This window comes from Pipistrellus hanaki (genome assembly GCF_964339955.1).
Source record: "Pipistrellus hanaki genome assembly, chromosome: 4".
NCBI classification, from domain to species: Eukaryota; Metazoa; Chordata; class Mammalia; order Chiroptera; family Vespertilionidae; genus Pipistrellus; species Pipistrellus hanaki.
This window is the reverse complement of record NC_140506.1, coordinates 76,444,314-76,466,547: the sequence shown is the minus strand read 5'-3', so window position 1 is coordinate 76,466,547 and position 22,234 is coordinate 76,444,314. Positions and strand designations below refer to the sequence as shown.

At 49.4% G+C, this 22,234-nt stretch overlaps 1 protein-coding gene across 4 annotated transcripts in view; it reads right to left on the bottom strand.

The window, feature by feature from the left end:
• The window catches only part of AUTS2 (activator of transcription and developmental regulator AUTS2), a 1,022,921-nt gene that overhangs the window by 3,926 nt on the left and 996,761 nt on the right, over positions 1-22,234 (bottom strand). Inside the window, exons 8-18 of one of the 4 annotated variants that reach the window (XM_084880675.1) lie at positions 21,280-21,533; positions 20,014-20,255; positions 18,094-18,138; positions 15,225-15,320; positions 12,586-12,657; positions 11,383-11,412; positions 9,717-9,788; positions 5,769-5,910; positions 4,114-4,191; positions 3,178-3,261; positions 1,850-2,072 (exon numbers count right to left, since the gene is read on the bottom strand). In XM_084880675.1, the coding sequence (XP_084736801.1) occupies positions 1,850-2,072; positions 3,178-3,261; positions 4,114-4,191; positions 5,769-5,910; positions 9,717-9,788; positions 11,383-11,412; positions 12,586-12,657; positions 15,225-15,320; positions 18,094-18,138; positions 20,014-20,255; positions 21,280-21,533 (1,338 nt within the window). The remainder of the gene's footprint in view (positions 1-1,849; positions 2,073-3,177; positions 3,262-4,113; positions 4,192-5,768; positions 5,911-9,716; positions 9,789-11,382; positions 11,413-12,585; positions 12,658-15,224; positions 15,321-18,093; positions 18,139-20,013; positions 20,256-21,279; positions 21,534-22,234) is intronic. The other 3 variants (XM_084880676.1, XM_084880677.1, XM_084880678.1) reach the window with 3 other exon arrangements.

The window sequence follows — 22,234 nt, the reverse complement described above, 5'->3', positions numbered from 1 at the left end:
AGGATGCAAAGCATCAGAACGACAACGAGGTAAAACTTGAAGAGGGAAGACAGAGTCTGGCAAGACTGAGGGGCCGCCCCGGACAGACACGGGGAGCATGAGGGGACAAGCAGGAGGCCACGCTGGCTCAGGAGGCGAGTGGCTTCAGGGGAATTAAGGTTTTCCTTACAAATTTTGTTTCTAACGCACGTGCACAGGCTAAGAAGAGCACCTTTGAAAGGTAAGATCGAAGGAGAGTGTGTTTTATTATTATTAGGTCTCCTGACTTTAATCCAAGACAGCAGTCGCCAACCTTTTGGACCTCACAGACCACCGGTTGGCAACTGCTGATCCGAGAGCCCATTTGACTCCATCAAGGAAAATGGAAAAGGTTGCTGCCACCCCTGTTCTCTCTCCGGAAGGCTGTCCATGGAGGCCTCCTGGTCTGGGCAGGTCCGCTCCAGGGTGCCTCACTGTGGCTGTTTACAGCTCAGGGCTGCCTGTACAAATGGTCCTCCCACTGGCCAAGAGGTTTTATCCTACTGCGTCGAAGGAAAATTTATAAGAGAGAATTCAGTTATTAGCATGATGGGCTATGATGATATCTACTAGTCCAGTGGTTGGCAAACTGTGGCTCGCAAGCCACATGAGGCTCGTGAGCCGCGGTTTGTCGCTCTGTTGACTAATGAGTTTGCCGACCACTGTACTAGGTCTGTCACATTTAGAGCTGGCCAAGTTTAACTGTTTTACATTTATTTATTTTTAAAAAATTTTTTTTACAGAGAAGAAGGGAAAGGGATAGAGAGTTAGAAACATCAATGAGAGATAAACATCAATCAGCTGCCTCCCGCACACTCCCTACTGGGTATATGCCTGCAACCAAAGTACAGGCCCTTAACTGGAATCGAACATGGGACCCTTGAGTCTGCAGGCCAATGCTCTAGCCACTGAGCCAAACCAGTTAGGGCAAAGTTGAAATGTTTTAAATCACTAGTATACACACACCATACAGTTAAAGAAAAAGGAAAGATTTGGACAATACTTGAGTCTTAAGTACCAAAAGGAAGCTGTTATTAGATATTTTCTGTCAAGCATATCTTGTGTATTCCTTGTTTATTTAGTTGGTTCAAAATGGAAAGAGCCTGAAGGGGGGGAAAAAGGGACACACTATCAAGAATGCTTATGACATCCTTCAGATAAAAAAAAAAAACACAGCATTTTCCTCTTTATGGCCAATTCTTTTTTAGGCCTGGGTTACCAAGTACGGAGATAAAAACGATTAGTAAAAATTATCCACCGGCAAAACAAACCCAATCCAATAACAATGCTCGTTGATATTCCTCTAAATATAGGTTAGCAAACTTTTATTAGTCATCTGTGAGAGCTAAGGAGTTGAGTTTGAACAAAATTTCAGAAAAATATGATGAGGCAATGCAAACATGACTTTCTCAAAGGAAAAAAAACAAAAAGAGAGGAGAAAAGAGACCTATGCATGGTTTAATGGGCTGCACACACACGGGAAAGCAAACATGGTGTGGACGCATGCTGTGTGTGTCTGTCCAGAGCGCCACCTGGCCCCTGTGTGGAGGGAGAGCGGTGTTGGGACACATCAGTGCTCGCAGGCAGGGGAGGGTCTGCGTGTGTGACTGCGCTGAGGGGGGACTCCCGCTCTGCTAGGGTTCTATTCTGCCACAATGCGCTGTGGGGCGGGGGCGGGAGGGGGTGCGCTCTGGGGAGCCAAGGCCCGGCTGTGTGAAGAGCTGAGGCTACGGGGGCAGCTGAAGCACAAGGCTGGGCGGGGAGGTGGGTGGCTGGTACTTGGCACAGAGCGGGCTACCCCAGCGGGATCGAGAGCGGTTTCTTTCCGTACCTTTCTTTGTCATCTTTACTAACAGATGCGTCTCGTTTATCTACATCTCTATCTCTGTCATGAGCTGCAGCGGACGCGCCACGCTCCAGCTCCCCCGGCTTCAGCCAGGGCGGAGGGGTCGGGAACGACGGAGGCGTTCGGTGCAGCCGGTTCCAGGGCTCGTGAGGGTTGCTAAAGTTCTGCACACTGGGGCCATCCTTGTGGCCGAACATTGAGTTGGGTGCTGAAATGGTGAAGTGGAGAACAAAAAGGTTTAAGAGAAATTATATAATCCGCTGTAATGACGGTACTTACCAAAAAACGTTTAACAGCATTCAGAGTTAAAATGAATACATATTATTGGGAGCTGGAAAAGGAAAGGAGATTAACAAATTCATTAGAGGAACGTGTCCTATGCTGGAGAGGCAGCTCACAGCTTTTTCTTTCTTTTTTTTAAACCAAATGCCAAGTGGGGTGAGGGAGCGGACAAAAAAGGGCAGGGACCAGGCGGATGTCGAGATGACCTGGTGAAACATACCCATGCATGCACAAGTCCCAGCATGCAGAGGGTACAGTGCGATAGGGTGGACTTAATGAAGAACACTCAATTCAGAGTCATTCACTATCGACTGCAGCCCTGCTACTGTGACTGCTCCTCTTCCGACCACGTGAGCAAAGGGGGTTCCAGAGACTGGAGAGCTAAAGGCACACAGGTCTCCACGCTGGACGGGATGGCGATGGCTGCCTGCACTGCATCCTATGTCTCTGTACCCGGGACCATGGCGTATGGACGGTGTGAAAGAGCGGGTGAGCGCATGCTATCCAGGGGCTATGCGATGTCTAGCAGGTGCTGTGACTCTTCCTGGGTGAGACGGACTTTCTAGCCGTAGACAACTAGCCAACCCTTCCAGATTATGGAGCAAGCAATGTTTCCAGGTCTTCACTCCCTTGAGCCTGCAGCTGTTTTCCTGCTATTCTTCATCGGGCCTTTTCCAGCCCGCCAACGCCCAAAGCAAGAGGAGGTTTGCTTTCCCCTCTAGTGGCTGAGGTCTGGGGTAGCGGAGATGGAATGTGGATGAAACTATGAATTTAAGCAAACTTTTTGGAGTTCAATTAACTGCACCACCTTTCCTGACCCTCCGTGAGATACATTAGCAGTGGGTTATCCTTAAAAAGTTGGTTTGATGTAAATGCCTAAAGCCACCGTCTAGACCTGATTTCGCAATGATCAGACCTCAGTTTACTTCCCAAGGGCTTAGTTTCTTTTTATGTGGAAAGGTCTTGAGCCACAGACAGATTTGAGGAGATCAACAGTGCAAGACGGATGTTAAGGAGTTAGAGGTACTCACTGACTGAAGGGTTTCCAAGTCCCCCGAAGGCATTGCCACCGACTGCGGCCAGGCCGGTGAATGTGGACGGCCGGTTGAAAGGCTCTGCAGACAAGAGTGGGGAGCAGGATAGGCCGTGTGAGCACGTCGGAGCTTCCGGGAGCCGCGCCCCTGCACTGACCTGCCTGTCCCTCCTCTACCAGGTCACGCGAAGGTTCCCATCGCACCCGGCAAAGGCACTGTTAGCACAGCATTCACACAAGCTGCGTGCACTCTGCCCATCTCTCTTGTGGGGGCAGTGGGAGGGCATTTGGAAATGTTACCCAAACCACATGTTCTAAGATGCCTCCTTCTGCCTTCCCCTCCCCTGGCCCGGGGGGCCTGCGCTCCAGGCTCTAATGGAATAGAGGTGAGATGACAACTTAAAACAAATCGAGGATGAAATCCTGAAGGCTGACATATGACAACCCTGTTGTCAGGCACACCTGCCTCTGCTTGCACACTTGCAGAAAATATCAAATCCAGGCCACAAACATGGCGTGAAATGTGAGGTGATGAAGACATAATGGGCAGTGACTCAAAACCCTCATCTGGTCTCTCCTTCCAGCGCCAGGAGATGCCTGTAGACAAGGGTGAGTTCACCACCTCCTCCAAGGGCAGCACCGGCTGCTGGAAATGTGACTCCCTGAGGGACCCCAGCTGGTCTCCATCCCCGCACATCAGCCCTAGCCAGAGCACGGGGCTGCTTCCCGAAGGGAGTGCCGTCAGAGGTGCTGAACTCTGAGGAACACGGCACCTACTCTGACTTCCACCAGTCACCGTCCCCTCACCATCCCTCCCTGAGGAGTAAGCAAGGCGACCAGGATCGCGGCCAGCTTGCCAGGAAGTGTGGCAGGGCTGCAGTACAGAGGTTTTCTGAAACACACCCATCACGTCCCGTCCCTGTGGGCAACTCACCTAGGTGAGCAGCAGGGTTGAGGAAGTTGCTGTGATGAGGAGGTGGCCCAAAAGGGGTCCCCGTGGGGTGTGCAGCACCTGTGGAGTCAAACACAGCGATCAGACCCCCCAGGCGGCCAGCGTCTGCAGTGCAGCTGGCTCCTAGCGGCCTGCCCACCCCAAGAGGGAACATGTGATGGAAGAACAGGCTAGGGCCACCCAGCCGACACCAGGGAAGAAGACAGACTGATGGACAGTATTAGGACCATCAAGAAACACCCCTGGGGATGGGGGTTCTATAACCAAAACAGAGGAAATGCCGGGTTAAAGAAATGCCAGGAAAGGCTCTTACTGAAGGAAGAGCCACACTATGCCCACAGCTCCTGGCCTCTTCAAGAGGGGACTCTGACCACAATGGGAGCCCGTCTTCCACTCTGAGAAACGCTGGTGTGAACTAACGCCTGGCTCAGGAGCGGCCACGTGAAGCTGCACGTCTGGGCCCCCAGACTCTTCTCCTGAGACTGTCCCAGGGGACCCAGCCCTGCTCTGGACAGCAGTGGATGCCCCCACCCCCTGCACAGAGGCCCACATCCGGTTTTCCGAAGGTCTTAGGCGACCTTGCTAGAGATTCTCAACCTATGGGTTGCAACATAACTGTAATTTTGCTACTGTTAATGAATCATAATGCAAATATCGGAAAAACAGATAATTACATTACGATTCATTAACAAGTAGCAAAATTAGTTATGAAGTAGCAACGAAAATAATTTTATGGTTGGGGGTCACCACAACATGAGGAACTGCATTAAAGGGTCGAGGCAGCCAAAATCGGTTCGGCTCAGTGGATAGAGTGGACTGAAAGGTCCCAGGTTCGATTCCAGTCAGGGGCATGTACATTGGTTCCGGGCACATCTCCGATAGCGGGTGTGCAGGAGGCAGCTGGTCGATGTTTCTCTCTCATCAATGTTTCTAGCTCTCTCTCCTTCCCCCTTCCTCTCTGTAAAACAGCAATAAAATATATTTAAAAAAAAAAAAAAAGGGTTGTGGCATTAGAAAGGTTGAAAACCACTGCCTTACTAATAAAAATTCGACTAACACATGTTTTCTAAGTTGTATTATATGCCATTTCCTTACAATAAAGTTAGAGAAAAGAAAATATTAAGGAAATCAAAAAGAAAACATTTGTAGTGCTGTGTGTATTCAGTGAAAAAAACCCACACGGTTCAAACTGTGCTATTCAAGTCTCAGCTGTATTTCTTTATCTTCAGACCCCCAAACACAGCCCGACTGAGCAGCGTGGTGCAAAGAGGCTGAGCCAGCTCTGTGGGCACCAAGTGAGGGCAACCACATCCTTATGAAAGGGCTGGGCCGATCCCTTCCCATGTGCCCTTGCAAACGTTCTGATGTTTCTTCAGTAGCATTGGATGTGCTTGTTAGTTATACTGGCTTAATAGAGAAGCAAATAACAAGCCAAAGCCACGGGAGTGCCTGCAGGGAAAGACGATGTCTGTCTCCTTCTTTCAGGAAAAAGGATGCATCAATGAAGGAGGCCCGTTTCCCTTGCTGCGCTGAGAGTGGCCTCATGGCTGGCTCGGACCGTTCTCTAGAGAGTGACTGAGCGGTGGCCCCGAGTGGAAATACACGGCTACCTGAGAACAACTTGTCTCGGAACTCACCTGCGGCAGAGAACAAGGTGGAAGGCCGGGCCAGGTCGTGGGGGTGGTGGATGGCTCCGAAGAGACTGGGGCCTGGCGGACGGCTCAGGAACTCGGGTTTCAATCCAAAGTCCAGTTTATGTGGGTCTGACTGCATTTGTTTCTAAAGCAGCAAAGGGGGGAGAGAACAGATGACGTCCCAGAGGATCGGCAGGGAAGAGACATTAAAGAGGGGCTGAGACCGGGAGACTCGGTGCCCTTGGGCTCCGAGCCTCTGTTGGGTTTGAGTGTAGGAATGCAGTGAGGACCCAGTGACCCGCATGCACACAGTTTAACCCTCCATGCCAGGAGAGCAGCGCAGCCAAGAGAGGGCAGCAGGGCTGGCTACTGGGCAGCATCTGTCTCTCAAATCAGAAGCTCCAGTGGCAATAAAATCATACTTTTCTTTACTCAAACCACCGCCCCTCCAAAGTAGCGTGTAATTCCAAGAAAAGGCCCATTTTTAGCAACTTTAAAATAAATGAGCATAAAGCTCATTTTCTTAGGAATTCTGCACGAATATTCTTCTGTGTAAATTAATTGTTTAATGACTCTTTACCATACTCTAATAGATCACAGTACATTAGGAACTGAAAGTTATGAAGAAATATTTGCATGCCTACAAGCTAATTTTCAAATGATTATTGTTACACACTTAAAAACACACAAACAAACCACGCAAATAAAGTAGGAATATTAATTTAACTAATAGGGGTCTTTTCTTTGCCCATTAACCCCAATTACTAGAGAAGAGATCAGTCGAGGCCAGAAAACCACCAGGAACCTCTCGCTGTGAAGTCCTTGCCATCAACAGCAATAGCACTACGTCCTCTTATTTCTACATCTGCCCTCAAGCTCACCTGTCCGCTCGCCTTCCCCCTGGGCTGCGGGGATTGGCATCCAATCTGCTTCCTGAGTCCTTAATCCACTGTCTTTATAATGGGCAAATATCAATTTTATTTTTATACCACAGCAATATATATTTTAAGATGAAACTTGAAATTATCACTTAATAGTATTATTTTTTCTATTACGGTTACATTCAACATTATGTTGAATTAGTTTCAGTGTACAGGATGGTGGTCAGACTATCACATCCTTTACAAGGTGTCCTCCCTGATATTCCCAGTACCCACCTGCCACCATCCATAGTTACTAGATACTATTGACTGTATTTCCTGCCAGGCAGCACTCAAGACATGATCATTTCGAAGCTGCCCTGCCTTCTTGACTCTCAATAGCCCTTTCTCTGAATCAGCCTCGCACCCCCTTGGACAAGCACCAATCCCTTCCCCACTCCCCCGCCCGGGCCGGGGGTCCAAAGCTCCGGAGCTTCCCTGCCCTTGTCACCGCCTCCCTGCTCCCCAGTTCCCTGTCCCGCACAGCCCTTAGCTGCCTCTGACACTCTCGGCCCACGGGGTTCCACTCCTCCACCAACTCCCTCCTGTTCTGCTGTAAGTAAACCCTGTCCCGCTGTCCAAGTCAACACGGTGAGTATCAGAGACGTTGTTGTTCCTCAGGGCTGCTGGCCGCCAGCCCACGCCTCCGTCACACCTACTTAGGATGAAGCTACCTGAGCACTGGGAGCCGGGAGCCGGCCCCCCGGAAGCAGGCAGCACGCTCACCCTTGGTGAGGGGCGCCCTGATCCTCGCCACTGAGCTCTAAGCAACAGGAACGGGGCAGGGGAGTGCCCTCGCCCGCCGGGCACAGGAGGGAGCCTGCAGGCGGGAGGCTCTCAGTAAGTATTTGGTGAGTGGCTAAAAGAATGAGTAAACAAACGTTAAAGAAAAAGGGGGGCCATGGAATCTCTGCTCACCTCTACAGGGAATACTGCCATGGAAGCCCCGCTATAAAGTAATAGCCAAACCCCTAGACGAAGCTTCTAATTCACTATAAATCTATAAAAATCTTTTGAATGGCTCCTTTAATTTGGTTGCCAAATTATTTAGTGCTAATAGTGCACGGTACACAGCACAGTTCCATTAACCACAAAGCAGGTCCATGAAGTAAAATGGCGCTTGGGGATTCCAGAGCGCTCGCCGGAGAGGGAAGACGAACAGCACAGCCAGCTCGTGGGGAAGAGGCCTTCCTAATTGAATCGGGATAATGAAGGTTTTCGTCCCCGGGGGCATGTTCATGGAAAGGGAAGTGGCTAAAAGGGCACCCACAGCATCCTTCATCTCTTACCGGAGGACATATCTGCGCCTACCGTCCACCAACCACAGCACCCAGAACAGAAGGCGAGGTGAGCCAAGTGTCAACATCTAGTTATCAACTCTTCAAGGTGCCTCCCCACCCCCCACCCTGTTACAAACACAGCCAAACCACAGGCTTCTCATTAAACCTCCCCAACAATGAAGGAAAAGCAAGCAGAGCTCACCGATAGGACGTTATGAGAAAGAGCAGGTATTTGCCACCAAAGCAAATATCTGAGTGGCTTTCAAACTTTTAAAGGTTGGTTCTTAAAAAGCCATGTAACCATTAAACAAGAAACATGAAAAAACCAAAAACAAAAACACACTTCTGTGGTCGCTTGCCCTCCATGTTATTGCCTTCTTATTCTCCTAATGGCTCCCAAATACTATTGGCACTAAAAACTTATTATTGAAAACCTGGGTTCACTGAAGTTTGTTGCAGTGACTGGGGGAATCCCCTCTCTCCCTCCCTTTTCCAGGCCTAGTTACACAGAATGTAAAACCTGCCGAAATCGGTTTGGCTCAGTGGATAGAGCGTCAGCCTGCAGACTGAAAGGTTCCGGGTTCGATTCCGATCAAGGGCATGTACCTTGGTTGTGGGCATATCCCTAGTAGGGGGTGTGCAAGAGGCAGCTGATCGATGATTCTCTCTCATCGATGTTTTTAACTCTCTATCCCTCTCTCTTCCTCTCTGTAAAATATCAATAAAATATATTAAAAAAAAAAAAAAAAAAGAAAAAAAAAGAAAAAAAAAAAAGAATGTAAAACCTAAGTCATCAGGTACTCTGCTCCCTACCCCAAACAATGATGTAATAGCTGGTCACCTGCAGAAGTCTAACCGCTTCCCTACTTTGCCCTAAAGGCCTGGTGAAGCACGCTATGTGCTCACCTGTTTGATGGGAACAGATGGAAAGGAAAAGCCACCCGTGGACAGGGGGAGACTGGCCAGTGGTTCTGACAAGTACAGACTGGGTTCTAACCTCGGGCACCGGTCATCAGGAGGGCCAGGGCACACCAATACTGCCTCTACAGGAGTCATTTTGAATCTGTGCCTGGCTAATGCCAGTTCTGAAGTGTCATGTAGGGCTTACATTCTTCTGTCACTTCCCTAAAGCTCTAAAATGAAAAGGACACACCCTTCTTACAGGGAAGAAACCTCTTGTACAGGTCTTTCCGCTGCTCCACTCCCCCTAAGACTCTCTCAGGGTCTGCGATAATAAACCTGTCCCATTGGAGGCACCTGGTCTACGGGTTTTCCCTAAAATGGTTAATTATTTTGGGATCTCATCTTTTTTCAAGGAAAAAAATCATCAGGGAGTTGTCAGTTTGCCTCAGTTTTGTCTTTTTGCTGGTGGTTTCCCCAATGAATAGTAAGATTCTAAGCCACGTTTTAAGAGACTGGATCCTGCCTGCCAGGGGTCTTCGAATCTGTTCACATGCTCCCACGTGGGGAGATCACACGTGGTGGGGAGATGACTCCCCGTGGGGAGATCACACACAGTAGGGAGATCACACGCGGTGGGGAGATCACACGCGGTGGGGAGATCACACGTGGTGGGGAGATCACACGGGGTGGGGAGATCACACGCTATAGGGAGATCACACACGGTGGGGAGATCACACGGGGTGGGGAGATCACACGCTATAGGGAGATCACACACGGTGGGGAGATCACACGCAATGGGGAGATCACTCCCAGCCAGGGCCCCTACCGGGCTGGGGAGGCGGACTGACCTTGACTTTCTGTTGGTGGTGGTAGATCTGCCAGGCGATGTGCACGTGCATCGCACACCACTTCCCCGGTTTCTGCAAGAGAAACATGACGTGGTCAGGAGGCCTTTCCGAGAAAACCGCCTTCGTTTCCCCAAAGCTTCCAGCCAGATTGGGGCTACCGAGGCTTTTCCACGAGACAACAGTGTTTATTCTAGTGCCTCTGCCCGAGGCTCCCCAGTGCCCAGGCCGAGGGCCCCGTCAGCGCCTCCCCCTCCCACAGGACCCGGGCTGGCAGGCTCCTCAGAACACACGCTTGGTGAGGGCCTCCCATCACCCAGGACAGGATGGCAAACGCCGAGGCCTCCTCTGTGCCTCTGCTCCCTTTCTGTTGGGGCCAGCTGGCAGGCCTGGGAGAGGGGCGCCCTGCTTAACAAACACGGCCACTCCGAGAGCTCATCAGTGAGGCCTGGGAGTCAGTTCAAAACAAGAGAGGACCCGGGCCTCGGGTAACCTCCGCCAGCACCGGCTCTCCTGAACCCCCAAAGCAGACAAAGGAGGTCCCTACGGTTTACTGAAGCCCAGTTCTTACGGGTGCTTCGCTGAGAGGCACTGCCCATTTGTGCTGTGGGCACTGCCCTTCTAAGTCAAACAAGGAGAGAAAGACGGCACGCAGTTCCTCCTCCTCTCCAGGCCTCTCCACGGCCACTTCCCGTCCTGCTCCGTGGGCGGGGGAGCGGCTGTGGTGTGCCGTCTTCCCACCTGGAGGGAGGGGACCTCTCTCGCACCATTTGTCGTCTTCCTACGTCATCTACCCAGGAGCTCCAGGTGTGTGCTCACTGACTATGGGCGGAGCGAGGACAAACAATGCCCATCCCCATGCTGGCAAAGGACAGCCACTTCCAGTGGGGACAGGAAGGAGTGGGTTCTAAAACATATACTTAAATCCAAGTCTGGGTCAGTGTTCTTTTATAAGGAAATTATGGGTCATCACCTAAGTGATGGCACAACCCTTTTCCCCCTTTTTGAGGAATTGAATCATCTGATGTTACACACCAGAAACAGATTAAGTATGGCAGGGAATCTTCCAGCTATCCATCTTCCAGCCAACCATCTATCTCCCCTGCGCCCCAACCAACCAAGTCCATCAGCGTTCATCCGGGGTCATCGGCTGGCCACGCTCCAGCCCTCTAAAGACATTAGCGTGCTAAGGCTCACAGGCACCCTTCTCTGCACCGGAGAAGTAGGCCGAACAGCCATGACCTGTCGATGCCACTTGCTGCAGAACGAGGCAGCCCCGGCCCAGGCAAACAGCCCCGGACTTTCTAGGTGCGAGACGGACAGCAGGACCCGGGAAACCCTCCTTTCAGCCTGTGGTCAGTTCTTCCCCTCAAGTTCCCACTAGCCCAACCTTTCACCAGTGCTGCTAACAAGAGCATCGGACTACGGTGGATTTCTCTGTTAGCTTCGCCTCAATAGCCTGGCTTCCTCCAACACGAAAGCACAACTGTTCGGGCCATTTGCCATCATACCACCTGGGACACCCAACCCAACCCAACCCACGGAAAGGTCACGGCAATGTTCCATTCCCGAGCTCCTGGGGCTTGTTCCCTCAAAGTGGATTTGTGTTTTTAACCTGCGGGGAGTCACCCAAGAGGCTGCGAAAACAGTTCCAGAAGAAGCTCCTTACCCTTAACATGGGTCTGAAAGGATCTGTCAACTGTGAAGAGAAAATGACAACTTGGTTACATGCCTGTCACTCAGACAATTGCTCTAATTAACAAATTTGTAGTGCTTCATTAGGAGGGGAAATTAAAATGTTAGAATTTTACTTTTAAATGAAGCCCTTTTGGAGGATAATTAACCCATTTTCATACCATCAGGAGTGCCAACTGTCCCCTCCCCCACGTCACAAGCCCTGGTGGCTGCACTGACAAGCCCCCTGAACAAGTTCAATCAAGAGCGGTCTGCCCTCGGGCAACAGGATCTGCTCACATTACACATCTGAGGAGTTTCACTACCTCAGGCAGCCCCTCCAAACCATGCGGCCTGGGTCTGAGGGAGAAGGGCCATCAGACCGAGGACACGCACGGCTGGATGGGAACGGGCATCTGGGGAGCGTGTCCTTCCTGACACGGAACAGAACTAGGCTACCTCGATCAACACCCTTAATTCGATGGCTGCACGGTACTAAGAGGTATTAGACATTGTAAAGAAGTTCACTAAACATCATAAACATACTTACATAGTTGAGTCATTTTAAACTTCTACCTAACTCTGGTCACCAATTTCTGACTGCCCTTACCCAGGGAAAAAGACAATACTGTAAAAGGTCGTCATTTTGCACATGTACTACAAAGATGAGTGTAAACAACAATCAATGAACAAGGTTATAGATAACTTTAAATTCTTTTTTGGAGAGTACGTAGAGGCAGACACTGTGAATAAGTAACACAACCACAGCAAAATGGACATTTTATGTTAGAGCAGAGCCAGATTTTCTTGACTCCAGGGGAAAAAAAATGCTCAGTGCTTTTCTATTCAAAACATTTTACAGTTATTTCTTTTGTGTTAAGAGAAATGTAAGGACATCCAGACGGAGAAGATGAGCTGAATGCTACCTACACGAGCTAGAAGTGTGAGATCCCTGACCTCAGACTGCAAGCCATTCCTCTGTCCCCAAGTCGGCACGCCCTGTCCGGTGGCCACCGGTGAGCAGAGGAGACTTTATTTTCGAAGAGTAACTGGCCTTTTCTTCCACAAACTAGAAGGAACCGCTCAGAGAGCAGCCCAGTGGGATGAGCTAAAGGAGGAGCGAGCTCTGGGCTGGCTGTCCCACGCAAAACCCCCTTCCCACTCTGTTACCTGGGACCAAGCCCGACGTTGTACGTACCCTCGGGTCCTTTTGAAGCAGAGTGTGCGGGACTGTCCCAGGCCGAGCAGCAACATCGATAGGGTTGGATGTCTACAAATTAATCAGACCACAAACTGAGGGAGCATATCATGTGTATCACGACATGTTTTCACTCAAAATTACGGAAGTCAAATGCCGTTGTGTATGTTCAGGTCTGTGTGGCAGAGTTTCAGGTGCACGGCGCGATGGTTAGACAATCATACACTTCACGGAGTGCTCCCCCTGATATTCCCAGCATGCACCTGGCGCCATACCTAGTTACTACAATGTTACTGACTCGATTCCCTAAGCTGCACTTCATGTCCCCGGGACTGTTCTGGGACCGCCAATTTGTACTTCTCAATCCCTTCACCTTCCTTTTCGCCCAGCCACCGATTTTGCTTCATTCTGGAACACACGAGTTTACAACTTCCTTTTCCTCAGTGACCACAGATGCACCCGCCAGGACCCACGCCCTCTGCTCTCCAGGTGCCCTGGGCAGAGACTGCCTCTCTCCAGCAATGGCACCTGACGCCAGAGGCCAGCTTGCTGCAACCAAGAGGGCAGGACAAAACGAGGATCAAGACGTGGAAACGCTGTCCCAGAACCGGCCATTCGCAGTCCCGTTACCGCTTTATCACCAAACAGGCATTCCGAGGACTGCCTAAGTGAACATCCTCCTAATTTGCTCTATCAGGTGCTTCTCATCAGAATAACTGGAAGTGTTGTACAGACATTAAGTGAACTCTCTAAATTTTAACTGGCAGACAATAACAAGGAATTATGCTCCATAATTACTCATTAGCAGCGGTGGAAATGGGACAGGAGAACCTAGTTTAGGGACCACACAGATTTGCATTCAGTGATTCCTAAAGTAATTCTGCTTCATCTTTCCTATCCCCACACCCTTCTTAGGTCTCATTAATAACACTAACCCTATGTGTAGGCTTTAGTCCTTTGAATTAACAATAGCAACAAAAAGCCTACTTTTGGCACAAGCAGCCACTACTTCCTAGTGGGTCAAGGATTCAGAAGATTTTCCCCCAGGTATTTTATTTAAGAAATCACAACCTCTAAGAATCCCTTCACACCAGGAAGTAACTTGGGGGAGGAGGCATAGGGAAGAAAGCTCAGGTTTAGGCACAAAGCTTGCCTACAAAGAGGAGGAGGAAAAAAAAAAGAAAAGAAAAGCAATCAGCTGCTGTACAACCAACAATTAAGCTGGAGTTGTTAACAGCCTGATTTGCATACATATGAAGAACTCACTAATGAACTGCAATCTACATATTCAATCAGTAAGATGGCCTGGAAAGGCCTATTTCAACACCAGGAGAGACACTTTCTTGCCCAGATGTAGTTTTCTGTGTGATTGGATAATTGTGAGTGAGGGAAATAGTCTAATTTATTAAATGACCTACCAGTCTGTTTGGGGATGTGCGAGAGATTTGTGGAAACCTAGAGGGGACAGACCAGGGTCCGGGGGAGTAGTCCTGAGCAGATGGGGGAAGGAGTTTAAAAATCACCATTATTTTATCCTAAGACAGGAGGTGTTTAACACAGCCATCGTAAAAGCCTTGTGTATATATATAACCTAGCTTATAAACTGTAACCCTGTGCAGGTAAATATGGTTTTTAAGGTGTAGCCACCCACCCTAATGCTTTTTAATTTCTTTTCCTATTTCTAGTATTAAGGCAGCAAGCTTTTGGAAATGTAATATGTGCTCATCCTGGGAGACTCTGGCCCAAAATAGGTATTTTTGTCTAAGAAATGAGATGGAAAATAACAAGAAAACCAGTCTCACACACTCAAATTTCCTCTTTAAAATCTGAGAAGGGTTCCTAGCATAAGTACACTGTAGGTTTTGTTGTTGTTATTTTTTTTTTAAATTTTTTTTTTATGAAAGGGCTGTAGCAGATTTAAAATCATAAAAGGGTCGAATTTCTGGGAATAACCCCTCAGTCTTGACCCTCAGAGGTAACTGTGGCACAAGTTCAGTAGCATATCCCTGATGAGGTAGGAAAGGCTAATTTCACATCAGGATGTCAGCGATGACAGTACCTTGGCTTTGGCAAGTGTCCGGTGCAGGGGAGGGGCTGTGCAGAGGAGGGGTGGAAGTGAGGGCGGGAGGACTGAGGGGCAGAGGGGAAGAGCATGGAAAGCTGGTGATGCTCTTAGTGGGCAGACATGGGGCTAAGGGGAAACGAGGGAGGATAAAAATCCATAGTTAAAAAGATGTAATTTTATTCTAGAACCTTTTCCTTCCCTTTTGTTAAAATCGATAAAGGCTCAGCTTTGCATCTTTGCTATTAAAATACACCCCCAAGGACAACTTTGTGCACATACATCTGACATCTGACAGAATTCTGACCAGAAGCTTATGCCCACAATTTTGGTGGGAAAATACACATATATTCTGATATTTTTAAAGAGCGCAGGAAATCCCAGCTCGACTGAGATGACATGGGTAGTACAAATTGAAAACTGAATTCGGCTAAAGTTTAAAACTACATGGACTAGAAAAAAATCCCCACTCTGACCCCAGAGAAGTTACAGGCGAGAGATGGCAGAACCCACCGCGTGCTTGGCCTGAGGCTCCACTTACAAGCACGCGCGTGCGTCTCCACCGAGAGGTGCTTACCTTCGGCTGAAATGCTCCTTGAAGTGAACCAAAAGGGCCAGTGGGCGGAATCATAGGGGGGATGCCCGACACCGCAGGAGGGTAGGAATGGAAGAGCTGTGGCCAGAGACGGAGAGGGAAAAAGCCGTTAGCAGGAGGTGAATGAACGATGCACTCCAAGTCCCTTCCCACAGAAAGACAGCGACATTAGCAAGCCAGGCAATCTCAGGCTGATGCTATTAGTCAAGAAGCCACGATGAAATGATCACACAGATGTGCCGCGAATGCTTAACTCAGAAACTTAAAAGTAGTTCAGAATCAATCAGTCAACAAATGATGTCCCAGATGAGGACATCATTAGAAAGGGAGCTTTTCTAATTATTAATTGTTAAATCGATACCAGTCCTAAACGGTTGGAGGTTTTAATGCATATAAAAAACAGGAGGGGTGCTGAGCCAAATAAGATGCCCAGAAAATTACAAGTTAATTAGAAAAAGAAAAAGAGGAGAGGAAAAAAAAAAAAAAAAGCAAGTCTTTATGAGTTCCAGGATTTTGTACCATTAAAACTCAATTAGTTCTTTTAGATTTTTAATAGTTTGTAATAGTTTGAGGAAATGAGAAAATATTCACAATCCTTGCTTCATTAGGTTGTTCTAGAAGTGGCAGCTCCAGAGGACAATGTAATTGTCTCATCTGAATTGATGACAAATATTTGTGGGAGGATCAAATAACAGGACTCAATATAGACCTTCAGTGGAGCCGCCCACGCTTCCACAAGATGGACAAGTTCACTGGAGGCTCCCAGTCAGAGAAGGGAGAAGAATGATTCTGAATTAAGTATGTAAATTTTCTTGAATTAATAGCTTATAGACAGCACAGTGGAGGAAAGAGATATAGGGCAATAGTGAAGACAATGCAAACACATCTTTTCCTCTAAAAACTCTGAGATTCTATTGCTCTGGTTCCTATTTTGATCCAACCACCATGCAGATATTTCAGTAACATCCCCCCTATATAGGTGTGTGTGTGAATATATATAAGCAGTAATAATTTAAGCTTTCCTAATAACGCACTTACGTTAGCTATTTCTAGGTAATGCCTGAAATCCACATTTTAGAATCCTGTTCTCGTTCTTTCATTTTCTCCATTCTCCATGATGCAGCAAAGTTTTCCAGACTAATTGATATTGAACTACATACACTTAAACAGTGATTGCAAGTCAAGTGCCCTCATTTAAAACTACTTTTAAGTCTAAAATTGTGTTTTAGATACTCGAGTGCATTGCATCTTAATTCCCCTTATAACGTCCGAAGGCCCAAAGCAGGGGAGACTAAGCATTTCACATATTACCCACGATAACTTGTAATATGAAACAACTCCCACAGTACCCTGCATGAAGCAGAGTAATTAAATACATGCCGCACTAAAACACACCCAACTTTCTTTGCTCTGCCTCCAGGTGGGTGTTTTCACTTTAATGTTGTCAATAAAAAACGGTGTTCTCACCATTTTCCTTTCGCCTGGTTCCATTACTGATGCTCTTAGCATATAGCTACCGATCCCCCCTTGACTAAAAATCTTCAGTATGTAAGCGATAAAGTGTAAACCTTCCAAAAATCCAGGTCCCGAGGCTCACTCTCCAGTTTCAATCTAGAACTCTCTGAGGAGTATGCACCAGAAAGGCAAGCCACCTGTGGACGCCCAACTTTCTCTAAGATGGTTTTGTTAGCTAGGCCTTAATTCAAATCAGTAAGATAGGGACAAAGGGCAGAGATCTGGTGGTGGTTAAGATGGGGTCCCATGAGCTCAAACACGCTTTCCATGTCCCTTTCTGAAGAGGCCTGCCTCGTGTTGTTTCTGAACATCTTAAGACTGGTTCTTCATTGTTTTCCAGTATTTTCTAGTCTTGACTCCTCAGATACACCCAGGTCTAATACAGTGTCTAATTATCTGGTGTTTAGCATGAATGAATCCACCTATTAAGTTGCACTTCTATTCAAATGATAACACTATTCAAAAAAATCAAAGCAAGAACAGTTGAGGATGGTGAGTGAACATGGCTACAAGCAATTATTAATCCTCCTTCCTCCTGGTTTCATTTGAAAAATACTAATAAGCCACCGAGCAAAGAAACTTGCACAATTTCAGGTAAAAATGATGCAGTATTCACTCCACAATCAAAATATCCACAATCTGTAAAGAAAAGGCCTTGTCTTATAAGTAACTGGACATAAAACTGAGGCTGGTACCAATGTTAAGGTCCGGACCAGACTCTTAAAATTGTGTGAAACAAGTATACTTTTTAATAAAGAAGAATGAGCTTAAAGAGAAAAAATCATCCATTTCATTTTTTAAGGCCTTCATTTACATATCTTTGTTTTCAGTTGTAGCAAGCTACGGGAGGACTAGAGCAGCAGGTGCTCTGCGGGCAGTTGAAACACCTGCCTGGTGAAGAGCCCTGGGTCAGAAAGATAAGATACTTTCTATTCGGAGGAAGTAACTCCAGTCAAATTCCAGGAATTGTGTGGTTGATGACATTTCAACTGCTGACCGAAACCCTGAAAGTACGACTCAACTGCACACCCAATCCCTTCCCCCGCTCTGCGGGACCGATGCCCGGCTTCCAGGGAAGTCCAACGTGGCTTCCAGGAAGTCCAACGTGGCTTCCAAGTCTTAGGTTTACTTATGATCTTTTGATTCCAAAGACGATACTGCATCTTTACCCAAAAGCAAACGTCACAAAAGCAAGCATCCAAAAGTGACGAGGAGCAATGGGCATTCTTTGCGAAGATGATTAAGGAAAGCTGCTAGTCACTCGTGGGTCTGAGGCGAGAGCACGGAAAATGGAAAAGCGGTTACATGGAACGCATAGCATGGTAGGAAGACTCACACTGTGCCGGTAGAATGGGTCAACCTTTGTAGGGTATTTGTCAAACTGTAAAGGGATTAAAGCAAAAGCTAGTTACTTAAGAGAATCTGCATTTCTGTTCCCTGCTTCAGGGAGGTGGCCCTACGCACGCTCCGGTCAGTAGGCTGCCATCAGACCCCAGGACCTCATTGTACACGAAACCATACGAGCTCCTGAGTCACTCTCTCTGACAAGAAACCAACGGAAGTGGAAAAACAAAGTGAGAACCCACACGGCGGCTAGGTCCCCGCTGCACTGCACTATTGTCTCTCGTACTCAGTGCTCAGGGGCTGGCCCAGACCGAGCTTCTAACCTGGAGAAAGAGGCAGTTACTCGGGCAAATGGGAGAGAAGGCAGCATCTGACCTATTTGTCCAGAGAATTCATCCATTTTCACCTTCACTTTGGCAGAAGAATTGTCCATTCAGCTGTCTCCTGAAATGGACTAGGCCCAACACAGAGCACATGGGGCTAGGGTGCATAAGCTTTTTCTTGAGCAGAAAAGAGGGCGCCATTGTTTCCTCTAAATAATGCTGTTGCCTGGGTGCTGTAATTCCCCACTGTCCGATGTAACGTATTCATGAAACACCTCACTCAGGCGGCATAAACACTTTCCCAGCCTAACAAGCCCTTGAAGATGTAACTGTTGAAAAGTCTAATGCCTCCAGAAAAAGAAAAAGACACAGAATTTGGTCCCAAGACCTCATATCTAATCTTTAAATAAATTTATAAAATAAACTTTTATTTTATATTAAATATTAAAAAAATAAGTTGAAAAGAAAAATGGAGGAGAGCATGGGAAGAGAGGCAACAAAATTTGGTGAAGGAAATGCCTCTTAATATCAGGAATTGAGCCTGGCTGATGTGGCTCAGTGGTTGAGAACTGACCTGTGAACCAGGAGGTCACAGTTCGATACCCAGTCAGGGCACATGCCCAGGTTTCAGCTCAATCCGAAGCAGGGGGTGTGCAGGAGGCAGTAGATCAATGATTCTCTTTCATTGGTGTTTCTATCTCTTTCTCCTTTCTCCCTTCCTCTCTGAATTCAATAAAAAATATTTTAAAATATACTTATTTAAAAAAAATAATGAATTGAATCTCTTCTCACAATGCCTATATAAACTGCCTTAAAAATCAAGTATTTAATTTGATATTAACAAAAACTAAGCAAACCACTCTAATACTGTTGTGGACAAGGCTCCGTTTCAGGAGACTGAGCATCCTAATACAGCATTAGTTACTAAAAATGCTAAGTTTCCAAAAAGTCCCAGCGAGTTCTCCCAGCATGCGCTGGACCCCAGTCAAGACTAAGACCACGGTCATGGCCAGCGATACCTCTTACCGGGGCTGGGCTCTATCCCTGCAGGGTGCATGGCTACCTGGCCCCTTGCCGACAGAGCACAAGAGCAGACGGGCACCATCTTATAGAATACAAGAAATTAAAAACCTCCAGCATCTGAAATGGCAGGCTACCCCATGTGTCCCAAGTCTCCTGACCACCCCCAGCCCCATAGTCCTGCCCCTGGCACTCTCTGAGCATCGATTTGTTAGTATGGGTGGCAAAGCCCTGACAGAGAGATTTGTGTATCTGGTGGCGACCCCCAGCATGTTCTTAGAAAACAAAGTTGCCTGTAAGTCAAGTTACATGCCAGCACTGGCTGCGACCGTCCTGAGGGCACCCAGGATAAAACGCACCCACATGCTGGGGAGATCTCTGGGGAAGTTCCTCCTTTGGGTCCAGGTCAGTGCAGCTGCAGCACGCACCGCCCCTTCCTTCCAGCCGAGACACGACGGACAAGGCCCAAGGAGCCCCCAGCCGCCGCCGCCGCGCCCCCTCCGATGTCCTGTCCCGGCCGCCCCCCACCCCACCGCCGGCACAGGGAGCCGTGTTCTACTTATCCTCACATTTCTGCCTGGGGTACGCACCATGGGAGGTGCTGGCGTCGGCATGATGGCAGTGGGCGGGATGGCGTGGGGGAACGGCGTGAAGGTGTGCTGGTGCGTGTGCTGGTGCGTGTGCTGGTGCTGGTGCTGGTGCTGGTGGAACTCGGTGCGCAGGTAGGGCGGCGGGCCCAGGGAGGCCCCGCGGTCCGCGCTCTGCGAGGCCAGGAAGCGCGTGTTCAGCTCCTGCCGCAGGATGTCTTGCTCTGGAAGAGAAGGGAAAGAGGAGGAGGAGGATGGCACCTTTCCTTGCAACAGGCATTTCCTTCAGAACGGGACATCCTCGTGCCTGAGCAAGGAGGGGCCGGGGAGGAGGCACAGGAACGGGGCTCTCGGGGCGCAGCCGGGGCCTCCGATGGAGGCTGACGCTCACAGGGCCCGGCCGCAGTGCGATCCTCCTGCTGTCACGCGCTCGGCTTTGGAGGTGGTGTGCCGAAAGGCTCCAGGCCAATGTCCCAGGTCAGCTTTCCGCTCTGGGGCTGCCAGCTCTGGGCGTGGCTCACCACCCTTCTGTGCCAGCTCCCTCACCTATCGGTGGACACTCCTGCCTACCTCAGGGGTTTGTTTTGAAGGTTAAAGGGATTAACATTGTACCAGTAAGTGCTTAAGAACAGTGACAAGCATGCTAATTAATCGCCAGCTGTTTACACGGCAGAGCTCACGTCAATCTGCGTGACGACTCTCTGTACCAGGTCTAACATCGCTACTGTGGACCCGAAATGGGGCACCGGTCCCAACCAGCGAACACAGGTGAGGAGAAAAGGACCCACGATCCAATGCTAGGCCTGCCCTTACAATTCTGGGGTGCACTGTTACAAGTGCACTGCCCACCCCGGAGCCAGAAGGCCCTGTCCACCCAGAAGAAGCCCCTTAAGCCCGGCCGCAGTCCCAGAGCCTGGAGCGGGGCAGACACGGGCCCGGGAAGCCCGGGCCACTGCAGCGGGAGGCGGGCGACAGGGCACGGGATCCACATTTCGCTTTAACGGTGGTGACCAAGACTCATTGCTGCAAACACAGCAGCTCTCTCTGGCGGGCCCCCTTTCCCTGGCCTGCGCCAGGTGGGTGTGGGTGCTAGTCCATGTTTACGCTGAGTCCCAGCCCACAAAGGATTACAGGATGGCACCCAACAAAACTGCCAATCTTAAATGCACAGAACCCAGCGATCAGGGACAACGGAGACAGGGGTGAGGCCACCGGCGAGGGAGAGCGGGACTCAGGCCTCCGTCCTACCTGAGTAAGTGCTCCCCGCCGGGTGTCCGGGCACCTGCAGGCTCCCTGATGTCAGTGGTGGTGGAGGAGGCAGAGCAGTGGGAGGGGCAAACATATTGGGGTGATGGGAGTGCGCGGGGGGCTGCAGGGCGGGCGTGAAGCTGTGCAGGGGGCTGTGGTTGGGCAGGGAGAGGGGGAACGGGGAGGCGGAGGGGTGGTGGGCGATGTGAGGAGGGGCCGGCTGGGTCTTTGCCGGAGTGCTGCTTCTGCTGCTGCTGTTGGAGACCAGGAGAGAGAGAGAGAGAGAGAGAGAGAGAGAGAGAGAGAGAGAGAGAGAGAGAGAGAGAGAGAGAGAGAAAGAGGCAAGCAATTAATTTTCTTTAATAAAAAAAAAAACCCGTCTCCCTGCTCAGAGCCTTCCAATGCCTTTCTCTGGCTCCTCCTCAGAGGCTCTGCCCTGTGCACAGCCCCTCCGGAGCTCACGCCTCCCCTGCACCCGCCGCCACCCGCAGACACAGCTACTGTCTGTCCGGACAGCGATCCAGCCCCAAACCCGACCGCTCCCCCTTCAGCGGCCAGGCTCTCCCCTCTGTCCCTGGAGACCCAGCCTTCCCACCCCGCACCAGCCACGCTTCCTAGAAAGCAACAGCTAAGACAGGGAGTGGGAGCGAGGACTGGCATTCGCCCTGTCCGACCGCCACCTCGGAAACGAAGTTGCACAGAGAAGAGGTGAGCCAGGGAGCTCGGGTTCCCAGTCCCCTCTCCTTTCTGGAGGCCATGGAAATGGCCTTGGGCAGAGGTGGGGCTGGCCCACTGGGAAGCCACAGCCCCCTAGCTGCCTGTTTCCTCACCGGTCGCAGATAGGGTAAGGTAACCAAACGTCCCGAATTGTAACAATTTGTCTCACGGCGTTTTAAAAAAGTCCCGATTTTTCCATAAATCGGGACTTTTAAAAAATGCTGCGGGACGCAGGACA